The following is a 20,024-nucleotide window of genomic DNA, read 5'->3' as shown; positions in this document are numbered from 1 at the left end:
TTAAGAACAATTGTCTCATCACCTGGCGAAAGTCACGGCTGGATGTTTCGCAGTGAGTGGAAAAAAGAAGGTGATGTTATTTTCACTGCCTGCAGTTTAGCCTTTTCTATTTTATTTCAATGCCCTTTCTGTCTGCAGGGCAGATGTTACTCTGCAGCAGATAGTCAGGAGGAAGGGCTGAGCCTTCCATGCCAGGAGAGGCCTTTGCTTTCTCCAGCCAGTCCCACCACTGTGTTGGGTGACGTGCTGACATGGTACTGCTGGAACGTGGCTCTAGGCAGGAGGGAGCACGACAAAACCCTGCACACACCGCACTGCAGCTTCTCCTTGGCTTTGACAAGCATGAAGGAGAGCCCTGGTGTTGCACAGCACTGGGGCTGGTCCTCACCAGTGAGGCAGCTGGAGAGACGTGAACGAGAAGCACGGTGGGCTACCATTTGCTCAACTCTCTGCCACATCCATGACAGATTTGTTACTGCAAGACTGGTAAAAAGGCCAGATGTGACCTATTTTGCAGCGGTTAGTAGAGGACATATGAGGGAAGCTGAGCTTTTCCAGTTTATGGTTGGTTTGTGCCCAAATTCTGGCAAAACTCTGCTGTTGTTTGGAAATGCCCAAATGCAGTCCAGACCAGCAGCTTTTAAAATACAAGCCAGTGAAAGTCAGCACTCAGGGATGAAAGCTCGTTGCAGATTTTTGTATTCAAAATCACCGTGCCTAGTTCTAGTAGAGACACAAACTTCAGCCAGCCCCTGCAGCGCTCCTGTACAGCTGGTCACGGGAGGGAGGCCCCTCTAGTGGCTGATTCAGCCCAGCTCCATCTCCCTGAATGGCCTATTGTCCGTGCAGACAGCACAGGGGTTTTAGCCTTGCTAGCTGGAAATCAAATTGTCATTTTACAGTCAACTAAGCCAGGCGTTGCTGTTGAGAGCAGCAGTCTCTCCAGAAACAGCCACTTGTTCTAGCTTCCTGCCATGTCCCCTTCATGGGAAACAGGAGAAGGAAGCTGGAAACTGTTTAGGCTAAAACAAACTCAAGGTAGACAAAAATATTTTAGTCTTAATCAAAAGCAAATCAATTCCCCATCTGCATCACCATACCTGTTTGTAGTGGCACAAGGACAGTCATAGTGGCAGAAGGCAGTGAAGGGGCTGGAAGAAGGAGGCTGGGAAGGGAAAGCACAGAGCTGCCTTGCTTGGTGGCAATGCCATTTTAACAGCAGCAGAAGAGGATGGTGAAAGCATGGTACTCAGCCATATGACTACTCTCTTAGTCCCCAAGCAACCTATGCAGTTCTGTACAACAACAGTCTATGCTGCAAAAACCGCAGCATTTTGATTTCATAAAGCAAAGAAGAATTGGTGAGCATTGGTTGAGACCCAGCAGTATTTCTGGGATCTTGCAGAAAGAGCAGAAGAGGGAATTCAGCTCAAAGGGCTCAAAAACATTCCAAAAGAGCATACTAATAAGCCTGGAAGATGACAGCATCTGTGTGGGCCAATGCACTGCCATTCAGGAATCCCTGAGCTAACTCTCACCAGCCCCAGCAGAGCGCTGCTCACTTGGATTGCTGGCTTACACCAGCAAGCTCTTATGCACCAGTACTGGAAATAGAGTAAATATGGTGGGGTTTTTTGTTGTTTGTTTTTGTTTTTGAAACTGCAACGAAACCACCATTATAAGCAGTATCTCTTACTGTATGTGCATCACAGGAGTTTGGCTATTTTGGGCTCTGGTGAATGTACAAGCTGTGGGAAACTAAGAAAGGGTCCAGCTGCCAAGTTTGGTCACTTTGCTTGTAGCTCTTTGCGTGCAGGCTTTGTTTTGACCTCATAAGCTAAGGAAAGCATATCATCAGTAAACAAAGAATCGGAAACCACAAAAAAAAAAAAAACATACAGACAAGATGCAAAAGATGACGAAAGCCTGTAACAGAACAATTATGCCAGTTTGAGTAGATTTTTTGAACTGAATTATGTTTGTTAGTCAAATCCCAAGTGTGGCTCCAGACTGCACTGATGTACATTGCTGTAGCTCTTTTGCCTTCTGATATGGGCATAAGTTACACAGAAATGATGTTTATGTGAGCTCTTTCATGCTGGTACAATTAGAGATACATGGGGAGATTTACTCAACTGATCAAATCATTGAAATATTTCAAACCACATGAGTAAGTGAGTCCACAGACTGTTCTCTGAAGAATCTGGGTAACCTGACAGTGCATCAGATTCAGATTGAGGCTTTGATAAGGATTAGGCTGGACTGAAGCTTTCTCTACCTACAGTTTTCATATTAACAGAGCTACTTGAGTTATAGGTCTTATATTTTTAACCAGGTAGCTTTAAGTCCATATGACCATTCCAGGGAGCATGCTTGTAGCAAAATGAGCCATTTTTCCATCAAAAAAACCAAACCAAACCAAACCAAAACAAACGAATTGTGTGTTGCTAGAATGTTTTACTCTTTAAAACAATACAACAAGTTTTAAAATGATGCATGTAAAAAAGACTGGAATGGATACAGAACTTATATGTATAAAGGGACCTGGACATACATGTATCTTTCCATTACTATCCTGTATGCATTTGTCTTTGTCTCTTGGTTTAAGTCCACATTGTTCCAGAGGATCTACAGCACATATCATCACTCCAGTGGTCCTCCACTACCATGAGCTGTTTGTGGCTACAGCTGGATATTTCAAACTGCTAAAATGGAGAAAACAGGAAAGATAAAATCTGATTTGGCCTGCACTGCCACACCACCACTTGCACTTTCTTTTCATGCTTAGGCCTTCAAAGATTCAGGACCCTCTTCCTGTTTTTTTTTTTTGTTTTTTGTTTTTTGTTTTTTGTTTTTTTGTTTTTTAAATGCTTCCTTACAGTTCACTAAAAGTTCACATGCCACAGGTCTCACAAAACCATTGTTTTCTGATTCAGCATGCTCACATTAGGAAACACGGGCTTTTTAGCTGTCTAGAAGAGTGGCAATTTTCATGTTCTCAGAAGCTACCAGAATGCGTAGGCTTACAAATGTAAAAAGAATAGATAAAGAAAAAACAATTCCAAAGCTCATGCCAATGTCAGTCCAAAGTCAATTATCTGAAGTATATTAAAAAAAAAAAAAAAAAAAATCAATCCATTTGATGGTATCTCCAGCATACAAATATATTGTGGAAGGACAGGCCTCATTTTTGCCTGCAAAGCCCTCACAGAGCAAACTCAGCCTTTGTCAGCAAGATACAGAAATGCTTTTGGAAACAACACCAATCTTAACCAAAAGTGGCTTCCTCTAGACACTCACGAGTTCTTTAGGTCATACCACAGCTATCCTGCAGTTAACTAAAGATGCTACAAGCAGATAATCTGCAGACGCAGCTGGGGAAGCCCTGCTGTGAGTTAGGTGCTGTTCATTTTTGCACTTACAGGCATCTCATCCTTAGGAATCAGCAGCACGCAGACTCCCTTTCTACTTACTCCTGCACTGGAGGCAGGAGCTTAATGCCTGTCTTGTTCTGCCAGTTATCCCCTTCTTTGGCTTTTTCTTCACAAGGAGCGTATTCTGAAATGTTCTTCCATGTCAATACTCAATGACCAAAAGAAGCTTTTTTTAATCCTTCTCCCTAAAATACCAACCTCATATCCAAAGATTAAACTGTGTATGTACATCTCTTCGCTACATTATCAACATTCTCTGTCCTGTACCATATTGTTTCAAACTCCTCCTACATGCAGCCCTTCTGAAGGAAGAGGAAGGTCGTATAGAGAAGACGTGGAAATTCAGGAGACAAGCAAGTTACAGAAAGCAGGAGATGAGCAGCTGTACCACAAAAAGAAAACAAACAAAAACAAAACAAAATGCAGGAATAGTCAATTGAGACCGCAATTTGGTTATAGCTGTGAGCTTCTACTAAATATCCAGGCTTGTTAACTGAGACATACGGCTTATTTCAGATAAACTTCCAGATATTTTAAATTGCCTAGACCCTGTAAGACACGGTTGCATGGATGATCAATTCTGTTGATATTTACTTGTCGCAACACCATACTGTTAACCTTATCACACATCCTCAGTGCCGATCAGCCTGTAAGTAAAACATAGGTAAAGAGAGCACCCGAATGTGGGATGTTATAACCCCATACTGTCATTAGGGGACTGCCCAGACAGGCAGAGCTTCCCAACTACTCCTCCAATAGCACAAGGGTCACATCCCCAGCCAGAGTCATGGCAAAAGCTCTGAGTGGTTCGGTGCCTCTCTGTGCCTCATACAAGAGCAGCATTGAACAGCCTTGAATTATGAAGCTGCCCTTTGGTATCTTCCCTTCCCTCAGAGCTTGCTTGCCCTGTGCATCAGTTTTCTGGTGTGACTTCTGAAGTAAGCTTTTTGCATGGATGCAGAGTTTGTTATAACCCGGGCCTATAAAGGTTCACACTATTTAATAAGGGGTGAGCTCATGTTGCACCTTTTCTCTCCATGGAGATGCAATCTCCCCAACATATACACAAGTTCAATGTCTCAGAGGTCTATCCTCTGAACTATATTTTTTTAATGGTTCAACAAATCCAGGTGTACCTGGATAAATAACACACATTATTTATTTATGTATCCCTTTATTTATTTGGAAAAACTCTCTGAAGAAATCAGATGAGGGGGTTAGAAGAATGTCCTTCCCTAACCCTAAGCACTCTGTTTAAGGGTTCTTTCTGTGCAGAGCCTGTGAAGTGGATACTTACTCAAAGTGGCAACCTGACAGGAGAAAACAGAGAGGGAGAAAAACATGCTAAAGCAGTGGAAATAAGTCATGCCACCATTTAGAGAGAAGAGGACTCAGGACATGTCAAGGAGCTGTCATGAAGTGTTTCAACCACTAGGCTAAAAGGCCTTTTGGCAAAAGGCACCAGACATGGTGCCGAGGCAGACAAATTCTCTAAAGAACACAGCTGCTTTGTGCTCACATGCAATGCTCCAGCTAAAGCCTGCCTTGTACTGTCTTTCAGCACTGTCACATCAATAATGGTTTTGTATTCCTTGACAGATGTACTTTTGAAGAGAAATTCAGTTGGGCACAATTCTCCCTAATAGCATAATAATCATAATAATGTAAATTCATAAATGCATATGCCTTTTATGTCATGGGGCTTATTTAAATTACCATTATTCACTGAGTAACATAGCTCCCTGCACCACAAACCTGCTCTGCAACCCTGGATCCCTGGTGAACAGGAAATTTTAGCAGAGGCAGGCATCGTGTTCTGTTGAAAAAGTCCAAATAACTTAAAAGTCTTTCCTGTTCATTCCTCAGCCTTCACTAAAATGCTTTTCCATATTTTCACCTACATAATTCAAAGTACAGCAACATTTCTAATGCACAGTATAGCTTCCTCATAAACCTCCATCCTTTTTCTGATACTTCCACCATTTTCTAATCTCACAAACACATATGCTGGAGTTATTTTATAGCGACTTGAACTGAAGAGTTCTCTCTAGAAAGTGCTTTCATAAGCCAGAGAAACAGAAGTTAGACCAAATCACTTCAAGGTAAAATTGATAGTGGTTTCGGGTGAACATTTGGCTACTCTGCAATAAAGTTTATGAAGCTGCCAGGCAAATTGATCATGATTTGTATAACCATGACCTCTTCTGTAATGATGAAGTCTGCATTAGGGTGGAGTAGGGGGATAATGAAATATAATAGGCATGTGGATCCTGTCAAAAGATCCCACATGCTCCGTTTTACAAGAATTCAAAGCTGGACTCTTTAAATAATCTCTACTTCAATGACAATAGTCTCAAAGGATTATTTTATGATCACTCCACACAGCTGGAGAATGGAGAGCTGCCAAGTATCAGACTTTTCTACAGTGATAAAGCTTTTATATTTTTGGCTAATGTTGGTGCTTTGGGGTCACATTTGTGCAGATTTCCAGAGAAGCGGCAGCTACACCTTACCTTCTGCTCTCCTTTCTGTCCCAGGTTAGCGTGGTTATTCTCACCCATTAGCCTAGTGCTTGCTGATTAAGTTTCTAAGCATTTTTACTGTGCAAAGCCACCCAAATATCAGTTTGCTTGATTTTACTCTCATCCTCCCCCTCTGTGTGGCATCATGGTGGTTATCAGACTAAAGACTTTCTGCTGTTTGTGAGTCTGTTTTGTGAGAGCTGTTATCAGGAGCACTCTGAAAATGTGTATGAAAGCAAAACAGCCCGAAAATAATACTGACTGGCTAGTGAAAAAGAGACAAGGGAAAGAACTGAAAGTGAAAAAACTCCAGATTGTAACTTCCCTGCTTCTATACCAAAATTAGGATAGGTTTTAGGTTGTATCACAATCCACTGAAACAGTATCAGTGCTGCTCGGCATTGCATTACTGCAGTTTGCTGGTGAAACACCTCGGCTGGTGACAGTTACCCAGCACAGTGTGAGCATAATGCAAATGAGCTCTGCACAATGTTGAGGCACCGTTTGCAACGAAGGTACTGTACATCCTATTACACAAACCAGTGCAGAAACACACACTCAGCAAGACATTGAGGCTAAACACGTTTTTGTGGGGAGCAAGCGTTGCTTTGGATGCACTTGAATTTGTTATCTCCTACAAGCATATTTCTTTACCTTGTAAATACCTCCGTATTGTCATGGTTATGTTTACATTCTGTTGGTATAAGGCAAACAGAACACAGATATGTGTGGAAAAGCAGATACATCACCTCTGTGTCGACAAATGCAGCAATATGTGTGCTAAGATGGAGACATTTAAATACTCACCTGGAGCTTTATGATAAAGATAGAGCTGATGTAGACATCACAGCCTGAAATTTCATTTCATATAAGAGTAGCAGCTTACAAACTCTGCACAGTAAGGAAAAAACAAAACAAAACAACAACAAAACCAACCATAATACCTTTTGTTTGAAAAATTTGCTTAATGTGTTTTTGTTAAATGAAATGCAAATGTTCACTAACTAATAAATGAACAAAATTCTCCCTTTGAGAGTAACCACCAGCTGTTACTAACATCTCCATTCAAATGGCTCCATTCTGGGTCTGACCCTGTGACAATTTCTGGTACAGGCCTCTAGCACGCGCTTCAGAAAAAGACAAATTCAGTTAAACAACGAGGTGAAGGTGTCTTACATAATAAACCACCTCTCAACTACAGTGAACTGAGCTTGCTTTTATCTTCCACTAAAGTCCATAACAACAGGAGCCCTTCAGTTACTCCCAGATGATGAAATTTATATGAAAGCCATTCTGGATGCTGGCAGTTGGCCTGGCCTTTCACTTGAGCTGACAGCTCTGAGTGCCCTTGAAAGCATAACAAGGTGCTCTCCAGGTCTAAGGCTAGGAACCGCCATCAGGTACTTTTGTCATTCAGCCTGACTCTGACACTGAGGCTTTCTGTTGCCTTGGACAAGTCTGTTACTCATCCAGGTTTAGATTTTCTTTCTGTGAGGACCATGAAGGAATACTGAAGAGACCGAGTCACCAGGGATCTGGAAGAGACACCCACTGTATCAGGCAGGCAGCTCCACAAGCAACTAGAACATGGAACCTATTACCGGAAGAGTAAGAGCTGTCAGTTTCGGTTAGACTAAATAAAGAGAATTAATAAACAGGACTGAGACTTTTTGAGGCACCAGTTACCCTCAAGTGCCCAACACAACCCTTTCCATTACTTATACCCCCCCAAAAAAAACTAAACTGTGGGTTTAAAGTATAAAGTATAAACAAAGAATATAGGTAGAACAGTTTTGAAAATAAACCACAAATAGTACTGTTGAGAGACAAAACAGTGAGCCGAATCTTCTGTTAATAAAACATTATGAAGTGGCTAAATACTACGTGATTTGATTATCCTAGAAAATGAGAAATAATAAAGCTTTTAAGAACCAAATAAAATGAGGTTGAAAAAAAAAAAGGAAGATATTGATACTTCTGCAGGGAAGTGGGAGTTCTGTTTTTTTTTTTTTTTTTTTTTTTTTTTTATATTGTATGCAAACATTTCTGTGACTAAGAAGGTATCAACCCTCAGATCATGTGGATGGATGTCTTATATGTATGTCTCTTGCAGTGCATTTTAGGAGTTGATAAATATGTGCTAATTCCTAAGCTGTAACAGGACACAGAGAAGAAGTTCCTAAGAGAAGACAGACAAACACGTAAAACACATTTTTTTTTTTTCTAAACACAGTTTTTTTCTAGAATGAAAGCTTAGATTAATCGAATCTCAAAGAATATTCTACCTACCACCCCCCCACCCCAACTTCTATTCTGATCTATGCAAAAAAGCTGGGATCCTTGTGAACAAAATTTGAATGTGGGAAAAAGACTGATCTGAACTGTGCTCTTTCACTGTTTGTCTAGTAACAGAAAGTTATGCTTTAGGAGAATCTAAATATAGATACTCCCTGCTGCACATAGTTCTCAGTCTAAGAAAGACAGGCACAGCCTGGGAACAGGGCGGCTTGGGAGAGACAATAACTATATCTCTTCAAACTCATTCTATGGTATTATTGACATCCTGCACAAAAGCATCACAGAAGAAAAGATTATTACTGGGAATTTGAAAAAAAAAAAAAAGTAACAGAGAAGACAAAAAAAAACACACAGAAACACAAAAAAACAAAGCAAACCACCAAGGGTATCATCCCAACCTCTTCTAATGAGGACAGAGCTGTCACCCCATCAGGTGGTCAGATGTTTCTCTTGGAATGTGTATACGGAAGGAAGAAAGAAGGACAGTGCATACGCTTTAAAGAGTGACCTTCACAGAAAAAGATTTTTGTTTTTTACTTTTCTTTTTCCCCTGTTGGTAGTTGAGAAGTAACTCTTTTAGGCCAAATGGCAGAGGCCGGCATTTAGGTCTGCCAGACCCCTGGTTTCAAATCTGTTTTTCTTCCTAACATGGGTGACTTTTCAGTTAACTTGTTTATATGAACAAACCTGTTGGCAGCAGCAAACTCAGCATGGAAATTCAATAACTGTTCTTTTCTGGCAGCACGAGTAGACCTTAGCTGAAATCCCAGAAGAGTAGATTCTGATTTCTCAGCAGTTTAATGGCAGTCTTGGAAGTAAATTTTTGTTGAATATTATTTGTGTAGATTTAATTAACATCAATAAACTGTAATGAATAATGGTTTTGCTGAAATGCAGTTTCTAGCTGAAAACTGTTCTGGCAGAAATTCTGCAGGCTTGCTCTCTTTCTTTCTAGATCAGTACAAGGTTGGGTCATACTGATGGAGTTGTGAAACCAATACCTGCATTGCTTCTGCATAAATTATATTTGTCCTCTGCTTAAATACTCAGTCACCAACTATCTCTGATGGTATTTTTTAGGTATGTTTTGTCAGTTCTTGTTAAACTTTTGAGACACTTTGAAATTGGCTGAAAACATAAGGAAAAAGCAAACAGTTCATCTCTTTCTTGCTGCAATTATTTTTACCACAGAAGATGGAAAGGTAAAGCTTATATTCAGTGGTAACTAATGAGCAAGGAGTATCACTGTAATGAAACCTAAAAGTTCAATCTAAAAGGCAACGGCCAAAAGGCCAAGGCCCCTCTTCATAAAAGACTCAGTTCTTTAAAGACACTCTGACAAAGAGTAGCATTCTGTAATTCTACCTTTGGCTGATGGTTGTTGTGGATGTTTAGGAGAATGACATATGTATTTTACTTGTAAGTATCAAAAAGGCAGAGTTTGTTGGAAAGATGGTAAATACTTCTGGAATAATTTTAGACAAACAGAACAAAGTATGTCTGGTATTCCAGAGAACCTGGATAATAGGATTGCCACAAGCTTTACTTAGATGTGTCTGCTGTAAAGAAACAAATGCTAGAGCAGAATTTCAGGATGAGACAATCAAGGTAACAGAAGGTCCCCGCATTTCAATGCATAAAAAGCAAGTCAAAGCAGGAAAAGATCGCCATGGATTATACACAGTTCACTGAGGATCTCTGCTTCGTGTGATCAACATAGCCAAAACAAGCAAACATAATATTTGAATTCAGAATGAGAAGAAATAAAATATAAAAATGCCAGTTTATTTAAAAGGGCCTTACATGCTTCCAAAATACTGATGTAGTACCCCCATAAGAAAATAGATGCTTCCAACAGAGAAATTCAAAGAAAGATAACAGTAAAGACGAAACAACCACTCAAGGAAAAAAAGGAATCAAAAGACTGTCTGACTTTCAGAAGAAACAAAAGATATAAAATACAAAATAAGGGTTCATAAAATGTGAAATACAGTGTATGAAACTGAGAGAAAACGATGTTTCTGTCTCCCAACAGATGATAGTATAAGTAGCCGATCAAAACAAGTTACTGCACCACAACAGGATACTCTAAAATTCAAAGCAACTACATGTAATAGACAACAAAAACTCCACGAGCTGCAAAAACACTGGGCTTTCATTCACTCGCTGATAAAAATTCACATGACCAGTATAAATATTGTTCTGGGAAAAAAAAAAAAAGAAAAGAAAAAAAAAAAAAAAGAAAAAAGAAAAACTAGAACCATTCTCCTTTTATAAACATGCACCCTTAGTTTTTTGTGTGTTACACAAGCTTCACGGAAAAACCTTTTTATTCTGTATTTCTTTATGAACACAGTACTAATGTGTTCTTGAGAAAAATGCCTTCTGTATGTTTCTGTAATTAGTTTCTCACTTCTTAGTTACCTGTCAATAATGTAAACCCTACCTACAACTATGTCAAATCTTTATCCACACAAATTATGCAGGGTGCATTTTTCCTTTCAGTTTCTACCTGCCATTTGGAAGCCCAACTACTTTTGGTTTGGGAATGATCTCTTCTACATTTGCTCTTCTACTTTGGCCCAAATCTAAGCCTGGTTAAAACCTTAATTTAACACTGTGCATGAAAACTTTGTTTTGATGCAAAGATTACAACCAACTCTTTTGTTTTCCTTCTGTCAGCCCTCACTTGTCCTAAGTACTTTGGCAGGGTCCCAAGTACACTAACCGGCCTTAATAAGCCCAAAAGCCTCACCTGCCCCCTGCCTGTGGGCTCAGGAGCCCCATTTAAGCCGAGCCCTGGGCCTTCAGACTGTATTAGAGCTATAAGAGCCTCTAGCTTAGTGCTGGCTATGCTTAACCATAGGTCATGTTCATCTGGATCTTTGCCTTCAGATCAACTTCCTAGCTTGCCTTCAGTGTTTTCTTATCAGTATGGACCTACTTGGTAGTCAGTAGCTTATGCCTGTTGCTAGTACAATTTTCTCCTCTTGTTTGCAGCCTGAGTATTAATCATTTGAGTATCACTCTATAAATGTTGATATTTCAATATGGAACGAATGAGTTGTTCTCCCTTCATTGTTACTAGCCCTGGTGACTTTAAACCCCTCTGAAGCTGAGAACAGACTCTACTTGTTCCATTAGTTCTGATTTCCTCCCCCCCTCCCCCCAACAGCAGTCTGGGGAAAAACAAAACAATCAAAAAATATCAGCAGCTATTTGCTGTGTCCCTTCTCATACTGTGTTAAGGGTTAAGCATAATGCTGAGTTCACACAAATTGAAGTCTAGCCCAAAGATAGTACAAATCACTCTCTCTGATGCTACACCTCTACTTTCAAAAGCAGCTTGCTTTTGCTGTGGCAGATTCCCAAATTCTTTAAATCTTTCTCTTCAAAGCCAATAAATGAAGCACATTAAATCCTAAGTCATCTTCCCTTTCCAATTCTAACCATTCAGAAGACAGACTTTTTAAGTATGAATAAACCATAGATTTCAATCCTTTTTCATCAGAATCTTAAGTGCAACTGTGGGCTTTATGCTCAGCATTGCCAAGCCAATCACACAGTCACATATTTGTTCTCACTGAAACCTTCCTTTTTAACAACTAGGTCAGCATTTTTAAGGAAATGGGCTCTATGCAGCAGCTATTCAATTTCCCATCACTACCCATCACTCTAACACCAATATAAGATGATGCAAGAAAGCCGTGCTTGATTAGAAGGCCAGTCAGGTATAAAGCAACCAGCAGGAAAACTCTATTTACTTCTGGATCACCTGAGATTTTCGTACCTGCAGGCAGGTAAGAAAGAAATAAATACAAGTAAGAAGGGCATTTAATGTTGAACAACATCCCAACTCTGTGTGGTTACTCGTATCTAAAACACCATTCATTAGAACTACACTAACAGTTCATTTAAACTTCACGAAAGATAATTCAACTGAGGTTAAGCACAAAATCTTTCCTGAATCGGGAGTCGGGCTGGTGACTCCTGGCCAGTGCAAGGTTGGCTTTGTCTTTGGTATTGAGCACCATCTAGTGGTCCTCAAAGTGACCGAGGAGATGGACTTTGAGCCTTTAGTTGTGGGTACTTCTCCACAGCGTCATTTTTTTCCAATGACAACTGCAGCACCATACACTTAGTCCTCAGATATCTGGGATATAATCCAAAACACTACTTTCTAACATATTTTTCATTGGAACATCGAGCATAATAGCACAAGCCATCCTAAAACTGATTTTGCAGAAGCTTTATATACTGTCTTAAAAAAAAAAAAAAAAAAACAAAAAAAAACCCTACTACATCCCCCAAGAAAAATGGCAGAAAATACTAGGTATATATATTTACCCCCTCTCCCCCCCCCATAAGTCATTGCTTTAATATCTTGCATTCGATGCCCCTTTTAAAATTTTCTGTTATTCTTCTTTTTAATTATAGCTGGGTGTGTGTGAATTGTGCCCATGCTGTTTCTCTATAACATCACTTTTATCTTCTCATCTTTCCATATTTCCTTTTTAATGATTTGGATCACCAACTAGAGAGCAGAATTTGATGCTGATTGCCAACGAGCCAGACACTTCCAACACAAACTGAGCATTAGTCAAGGCGCTGACAAACGAAATGGATTTGAAACTATTTCACTCACAGTAAATTCAATGTATGGAGCAGTTCAGAAAGAAGAGTAAGTTGCATAAAAAGAAGCATAAGTAGTATTAGGAAGCGTTCAGAAAGGAGCATAAGTAGAATTAGGAAACAGCAGTTTATTTATGACTCTGGTATGCTAACAATTTAAGAAAAAAGCTTACATTTTACATGCAATGCCATGCAATTCCTGAATTGTTCTAACTAGCACAGGAAACCTGTTAACCAGGACTGATTTCAGACAGATGTTGAAACACATCCTGCACACTTTCTAAGCAAGACTGGGATGCAAACTGGTGAACCACATGGAGGTGACAACACACATTTTTTGGTCAATTTAATCACGGAATCACAGAATTGTAGGGGTTGGAAGGGACCTCGAGGGATCACCGGGTCCAACCCCCCTGCCAAAGCAGGTTCCTTAGAGCAGGCTGTCCAGGTAGGCGTCCAGGTGGGCCTTTAATATCTCCAGAGAAGGTATTTATAAGCCTTTCTGGCTTATGTTTTTTTTTTTCCTGTGGATTTTTTTTTCCCTAATGATTTCATTCAGTAGCAACGTGCAAGCAGTAGGCATTTATGTATAAACACCTGCTGCTGCACACTACGTTGTCACCGGAGGGGCTGTTCCACAACACAGTGCCCCCCACCACCATTTTCCGCTACTTTCTGCCGCTGGGGCTCTCCCCCCGCCGAGCGGCCCCCTCCCGGCGCGGTACCGGCGGCCCGGCCGCCATTTTGGGCGAGGCCCCCACCGGCGCGGCGGGGCGCGGGCCCGAGCCAAGATGGCGGCCGGCCAACGCGCCGCCCGGCCAGCGCCCGCCCCGCCGCGCCGCGCCGCGCCTCTCCTCGCCTCGCCCCGCCTCGGATGCGGCCGGGCGCGCCCCGGCAGTGGTTGTCCCGATGCCGGAAGCGGCGGGGTTCCGGGCTGGCCGGGCGGCGATGGCAGCGGGCCGGCAGCGGCGGCGCGGCTGGGCGGGAGCCTCCGCCCCCCGGTGCGGCGGCGCGGGCTGAGGGGAGCGGGCCGCCCGCCGCCGCCCTCCCGCTCCCTGCTTCTCCGCTGGAGGAAGGTGAGGGCACGGGGGGAGCCCCCCGGGGGGCTCGGGGAGCTGAAGTAGGAGCCGGCCCCGGAGGGAGGTGGGGAGCGGACAGAGCGGGCCCGTCCCGCGCGGGGTGCCCCGGGGCCAGCGCTGCCCCCCCGGTACCGGCAGGAATCCCCTCACGTTCCGCTGCTTCACTTTGTTGCGATTTTAACGGTGTGTGGGCTTTGACTCGGTGCAATCCCTGGGAAGCTTTTTTTTTTTTTTTTTTTTTTTTTTTTTCCTTTTAGTGTGAAGTGCTGGCAGCCTTCTCAAATACGTCTAACTTCTGGGAAAAAACGCCTCACGGCTTAGCTGTGGGGTAAATGTGGACTCTGGAGCTTAAGAATCCGCTGGGGAAAAACTTACCCAAACAGCTATGTCATCTAACTAAACGTATAAACTCAGTGTATTACAAAGCTGACATACTGTTAACTTATATAGAAGTACAAGCTAAACAAATATGCCTCAAAGCTAACAGATTTCTGTGGCGTTTCCCTGCACGTTTGACTGTGTCAGCCACCTGAAGCATGGCAGCGCGAGGGCCGGAGCAGCTTCCCCAGTGCTGCCTGGTCAGATCCTGCCGGGTCAGGGCTGAGGACGTCCTTCAGATGTGGAAAGTCAGAAAGTCTTTGGGGAATGGTGCCTAGAAAAATTAATTTGGCCTTGGGAAGGGGGATCCAAAAAGATGCAATGGCTTTGGTGTCAGTGGCACTAAACTCTAGCGTAATTCTGTTAATAGTTACAGTTCTGTGTGCACACTGTCTAGTGTATTTAGAACTACTAACTAGCTCGTGATATATTTTGTTTAGAACAGTTCTCCAAAAGTTGACTTTAATCCTCTCCAAAATTCTTAGGAAAGGCTCTGATGGTCTATGGCTGCATAACTGTGCCTGGTAGAGCTCTGAGCAGCTGCAGTGGAGCGGTGGCTCGCTCTGCCCTGCCCAGGGATCATCTTGAGGGAAAGCAACAATTTTGCAATTAGTGAAGGTGCTTTGGCTAGTGTGTTTGTGGCTTGTTTCAAGAAGGCTTCAAGTCACTTAGACCCATACAGCCAGCGATCTTAAAGCAGCTAAAGGTTGAGCGCAGCGGTGTGTGTGTGTAGCTTCAATTACTGTGCTTTTGTGTGTGTGTGTGTGTGGGGGGGTCAGTTGATGGGTGTCTGGTTTGTTCTGCAAGGAGTCTGTTACTAATACCCAGGTTCTCCTCCTTTCCTCCAGAAGGCGTAGTGCAACTGTTTCCACAGGTAGAGCAGAAATACAGTAAGTTACATGTAACATCCTGTAGCGCATATCCTCATGTGTGCAAATGGGTACAAGTACACAGCTTTAGTATGTATCTTCTCATGTGTAAATTTAAAACATCTTTTTTATAGGGTTCCTTGATGGGCACTCAGCTAAAGTTTAATTAAACTGGATGCTGGTGCACTGCAAATGAGTAATGACGCTTGTGTTACTAACTGGCTAGCAGCATGTTTGTTTTAGACACAAAAGAGCTGTACAGAAATTCTGAATTTATGGAAAGTCTCGTATAGTCTCACTCAGTGTCTAGAATCACTGGTAGCAGGTTGGATGAATAACTTAGCCGATTCACAACTTCTGTTCTGTTAACTCAGTACTTGACTTTAGCCTGGCAGAACTTATTACCTAGCAGGCGCTAAACTCAGCTATTTAGAAATATGTGCACGTTTTTTTTTTTTTTTTTTTCCACTGGTGTGTTGGGAAAGTTATAAAAGTTACCGTATGAAAATCAAGCATCACCTATGTCCCCCTTCTCCACACTGTACTGAAAATGTACTTCTCGTTTTGCTACAGGTGCAGAGCATGGAGAATGATGAACTTCCGCCAGAGGATGGGATGGATTGGTGTGGGGTTGTACTTGCTAGCAAGTGCTGCAGCTTTTTATTATGTCTTTGAAATCAATGAGACTTACAACAAACTAGCACTGGAGCACATTCAGCAACATCCCAAGGAACCACAGGAAGGAACCACATGGACGCACTCCTTAAAAGTACGACTGCTATCCTTGCCTTTTTGGCTGTGGACTATAATCTTTTTAATACCATATTTACAGATGTTCTTGTTCCTCTATTCCTGTACGAGAGCTGACCCCAAAACTGTTGGCTATTGCATCATTCCTATCTGCTTGGCTGTTATTTGCAATCGTCATCAAACATTTGTGAAGGCCTCTAATCAGATCAGTAGATTACAGCTGATTGACACTTAATTTCTAGTTTCCGTAGCCGTTTTGAAGCAATTGCATACGCCTGATCTAATCACGAGACTGAAGTTCTGAGTGAAGGCTGCAAAGAGCCTTTTCTTTCAAACTGTTAAGCAATGAACAGTGACTGTTTTCTATTTAAAAAAATAATTACACAAGTTTTTTAAAGTATGGGTATATCCAAGTGACTTGAGTGGGAGAGCCCTGTGTGACACTTGATGGAAATATTCCTCATTTTGCCTTAATGATGCAAAATTGCTACACTCCATCTGAAACGTTCTGTGGGGAAATAAGTTTCTGGTCCATAACTTTACTCCTGTGCAAAAAAAAAAAATAATGACTTCTTTTGTTTTCCCTTGGAGTAAAATCAATGAACAGATGCTTCTTTTGTGATAAATGTAAAAGGACAAAAAATCAAACTTGATTATAAAAGTTGCACTTAGCACAATTCTTTGCTTTTTCTTTTAAGTAATCCATATCTACATCAGTGCTGGTTTTTAAGGAATTTTTAAAAAATGAATTTAGGAAATACAGGAAGCAAAGAATAAAGTATGTGCAAATCTTTAAAGAGAAAAAGGTACTTTTTGTCTGTGGCATCATACTTTTTTTTTTTTTTTTTTTTTTTTTTTTCCCCCCCAGTGACCAGAATACCATGCTGTGGCAGGCAGGCAGTGAGGAGTGGCACAGGCCCGGAGGCTGGTGCTTTACGCTTTTTTCCTATGATGTCAAAAGCAGCTTGTGCTGGCATTGGGCTGTAGCATGCACAAAATGTGGTTCTTAAGCGTTGCCTTCTCCTACCTATAGGAATCTGCTTTGATAAAAAGCAATTGGAGTTTACTGCCATTCAAATTTCCACTCCAGACATGTAAAAACATGCTCTGTGAGTGCTGATGAATTAACAAAACTTAGTGCTGATGAATTAACAAAACTTCAAATTTGGAAAAGTGAACTGGTAATAGTTTGGGGGATGCTCTAAGCCTGTTGTAAGACAGATACTATGTTTCTTCCAGAAATTTGAGTAAGATACATTCTCCTTCCTGCAGTGAATACAGTTTTTCCTCAGTCATTCTGAAATTCCGCTGACATTTCTTATCCTGGTTTCAGCCCGTTTTCCAGTGCTATTTTTGTATATCATTTAATCCTAACTACTGGATCATGTATTTTGAATAATGTCAAATCTGTTCTTTCTTTTCTCCTTTTTTGTTTCATAGTATAACTAAGTTTTTGAGCCAATGTGGAAGTAACCTGAATGTGAAAACAGTGCAAAATGCGGACTTGGAAAGTAGCAGGCCCTAAACATTATGAGCTACACTTCTCAGTTACCGTTTTGATTGTACGTGATTGTCAGTACCGAATCATCACAGATGCTAATCTGCTTCTGACTACTGTAAGGGAATCCTGGAGCCTATCGGCTTTCTCCAGCTGTGGAAAGAACACTATTTTCAGTGTTGTTACGTTCAAGCATGGTAGTTACAATACCTTAAACTTTCTGTTTGCATTTGGAGATATTTCCAGGCTGTGGTTTCAAATGCCAGCATTGGTGCTAGGACCCGAAAACACAATGTAGCCTTTACAAGAAGGTTTTAAGTTCTAAGTGCAATATGAAAAGGAGGAAGCTGCCATCCTAATATGCTGGAGTAAGAATAAAGTATAAACTCTGACTTCTAGTATCTTTTGGAGTCAGAGCTTTTAAGTTGTGTTGTTTCTTAACTCTAAAAATCATCATCTTATTTATCTATAAAATAAAAACTTTTCAATGTTTATAAACAGAAGTCTGTCAATGCAGATATATATGAACGGCATTTTCTTGTGTACGTTTGCTGTTAGAAAGCAGTGCTGGCAGTCAGCTGCCATAGCTTATTGTTCTCCTGTCCTTCCCTCCGTGCGTGTTTGATCACTTTCGTTGTCTTTTTATTCTCCACGTCCCAATTGCTTGGCTGTAGCCTGAATTTTTGTGGATAGATAGATGAAACTGAATCCCTTCACCATTTCTCTACCTCAGTGTAACAGGGAGATGCCTGTCTAGACTTTTTTTTTTTTTTTAACTTGCTGTAGTTTTTTAACTGAGAAGTTGCTATGATGTGTCTATTAAAAGAAGAACATCGTAAGAGGAAGCACTGAAAATAGAAAGCGATAGGGAGAACTGTCTGAGCTAGTGTTGTGCAACCATATGGCCTTTAGCAAATTCATCAGCACATCTGATGCGATGAGCCAAGGCGGGATGTGGAACACGTGCTGGGCGCAGCGGTGGCTTGCGGAACGGTGGCTCATGTTTGCAGACTTCTCCATCAGAAACCTGGCTTTAGATTAAAGCTGTCTAAAAGCGTGAGCTTTACACCTAACTACAGAGAGATGCACGAACTAGTTCAGGCCAATGCCGTGTGTGTAAGGATTTGAGCCTGAGGTGGGAAGCAGCAATGGAAAGAAATAAACTATTTAAGCAGCGTGTGGGAATACTGCACGACAGGACTAGAAGAGAAAAGCATTTTTGCCAGCATTTTTGGCACCAGTGGAACATAATAAACAGGTGAAGCATCACCAAGAGAGTAAACAAAGAAAAAATAACGATTGCTTTTTACTTGTACAACAGGTAGTGAAATTACTTTGATTACTGTGAAGATTTTTAGGTAGTGTCAAAGCTAATTCTCAGTTGTGGATCATTGCTTGCAACACAAGTTGACGTAATGTAAAAGCTTTTGGGCTAATTGAGCTCAGTTTTACAACCTTTTTTAGAAGACTGCAGTACTTTTCAATTAGTTCTTGATTGCAAATGACAATAACATCCATTTCTACAGCGATGGAATTACTGAAAGATGTGAGACGAGCTCACACCAGAACTTGCTCATACCAATCTTTTCTCCAAGTGGACAGAGAAGATGAATTGCTACAACTGCCGCTTAGAGGTGGAAAAGCTATTTTTACTCATACTCTTTTAACTTAAAATGATTTACCTCAGACTGAAACAGCTTTCTAAAGCAGAAGCTGTCAAAATAGAGGCAGTGATGAAGTTCTGAGAAAAAGAATTAACCTTTACTAGCTTAGCAGTCATTTGGAGCTTTTTCTTTTTTCCCTGCCAAGAAAGTGAGTAGCTGTAACAAGGTTTATTAACATTTATCTCTGTGTCGCTTACCCTGTGGCTTTTTTTTTTTTTTTTTGGCTGTGTCACAAGATCAAGCTTTGTCAGGCTGCTGGAGTGTTACTTCTGGGCAGTCTGGAGCGTCAGTTTCATTAACTGCTGTACCTTCGCCTGGTGGTACCTGCCCACCTCAGGAGAATCTCTGCCACGTTTTGTAAGTACTGCCGAGCCAGTTCTTCCCTTCCTGCGGGAGAGCAGGTCCAATGAAGAGCCGAAGTGAAGGCTGCAGCCCTTCGAATTTGGCCATCAGTAAGCTGCAATAAAATGTGACTCTTATGAAGCATGTTTCTTCTGGCAGCAAAGTACAGCTGCAAGCTTTTCGGTTTAGCTAAAAATATGAGGATTAAGTTACCCTTGGAACCAAACTCCAGCTTGTGCAGCGTATGTGCTATTAACTGCCCTTTAATTTTCTCTTGCCTTGTCCATTGTTGTCTTAAAAGAATGCTCTCTGGTGGTTTAGTGGTTCAGCTTGTTTATTATCTTGTTTATTATTCTAGTAGTTAAAAAAATATATTTTATGTACCAGTCCTGGATGATAAGCTCGTTTGAACACGACTTAATGAACGAAAGCAGTCCAGTAACCATCAGTTAATTTGTAAGAGCCAACTCATCTCTGGCTCTCCTTCAAGCTAGCCCTGCAGTATCGGCCTGTTCTGGAAAGAAAGAGCACGCTGCAGCCACAGAAAGGCTCTTTATT

The 20,024-nt window shown here is 41.4% G+C and overlaps 1 protein-coding gene across 2 annotated transcripts; it reads left to right on the top strand.

The window, feature by feature from the left end:
- Positions 1-13,804: 13,804 nt before the first annotated feature.
- On the top strand, positions 13,805-18,955 carry LYSET (lysosomal enzyme trafficking factor). 2 transcript variants are annotated; one of them, XM_082762208.1, is made up of 3 exons: positions 13,805-13,962; positions 15,192-15,233; positions 15,786-18,955. In XM_082762208.1, exon 3 carries the CDS (start codon positions 15,802-15,804, stop codon positions 16,195-16,197), a length of 396 nt encoding a protein of 131 aa, XP_082618334.1. In that variant the 5' UTR covers positions 13,805-13,962; positions 15,192-15,233; positions 15,786-15,801; the 3' UTR covers positions 16,198-18,955. The 2 variants fall into 2 exon arrangements, with proteins under 2 accessions (XP_082618334.1, XP_082618333.1); XM_082762207.1 differs by lacking the exon at positions 15,192-15,233 and having other exon boundaries at positions 13,807-13,962; positions 15,786-18,951.
- Positions 18,956-20,024: the final 1,069 nt, after the last annotated feature.

Source organism: Aythya marila, assembly GCF_965140915.1.
Source record: "Aythya marila genome assembly, chromosome: 5".
Classification (NCBI taxonomy): domain Eukaryota; kingdom Metazoa; phylum Chordata; class Aves; order Anseriformes; family Anatidae; genus Aythya; species Aythya marila.
The sequence above is the reverse complement of the archived record's forward strand: the minus strand, read 5'-3'. Positions and strand labels throughout refer to the sequence as shown.

Excerpts from the sequence above, each read along its gene's own strand:
- LYSET (XM_082762208.1), top strand. The coding sequence starts at position 15,802 with ATGATGAACTTCCGCCAGAGGATGGGATGGATTGGTGTGGGGTTGTAC.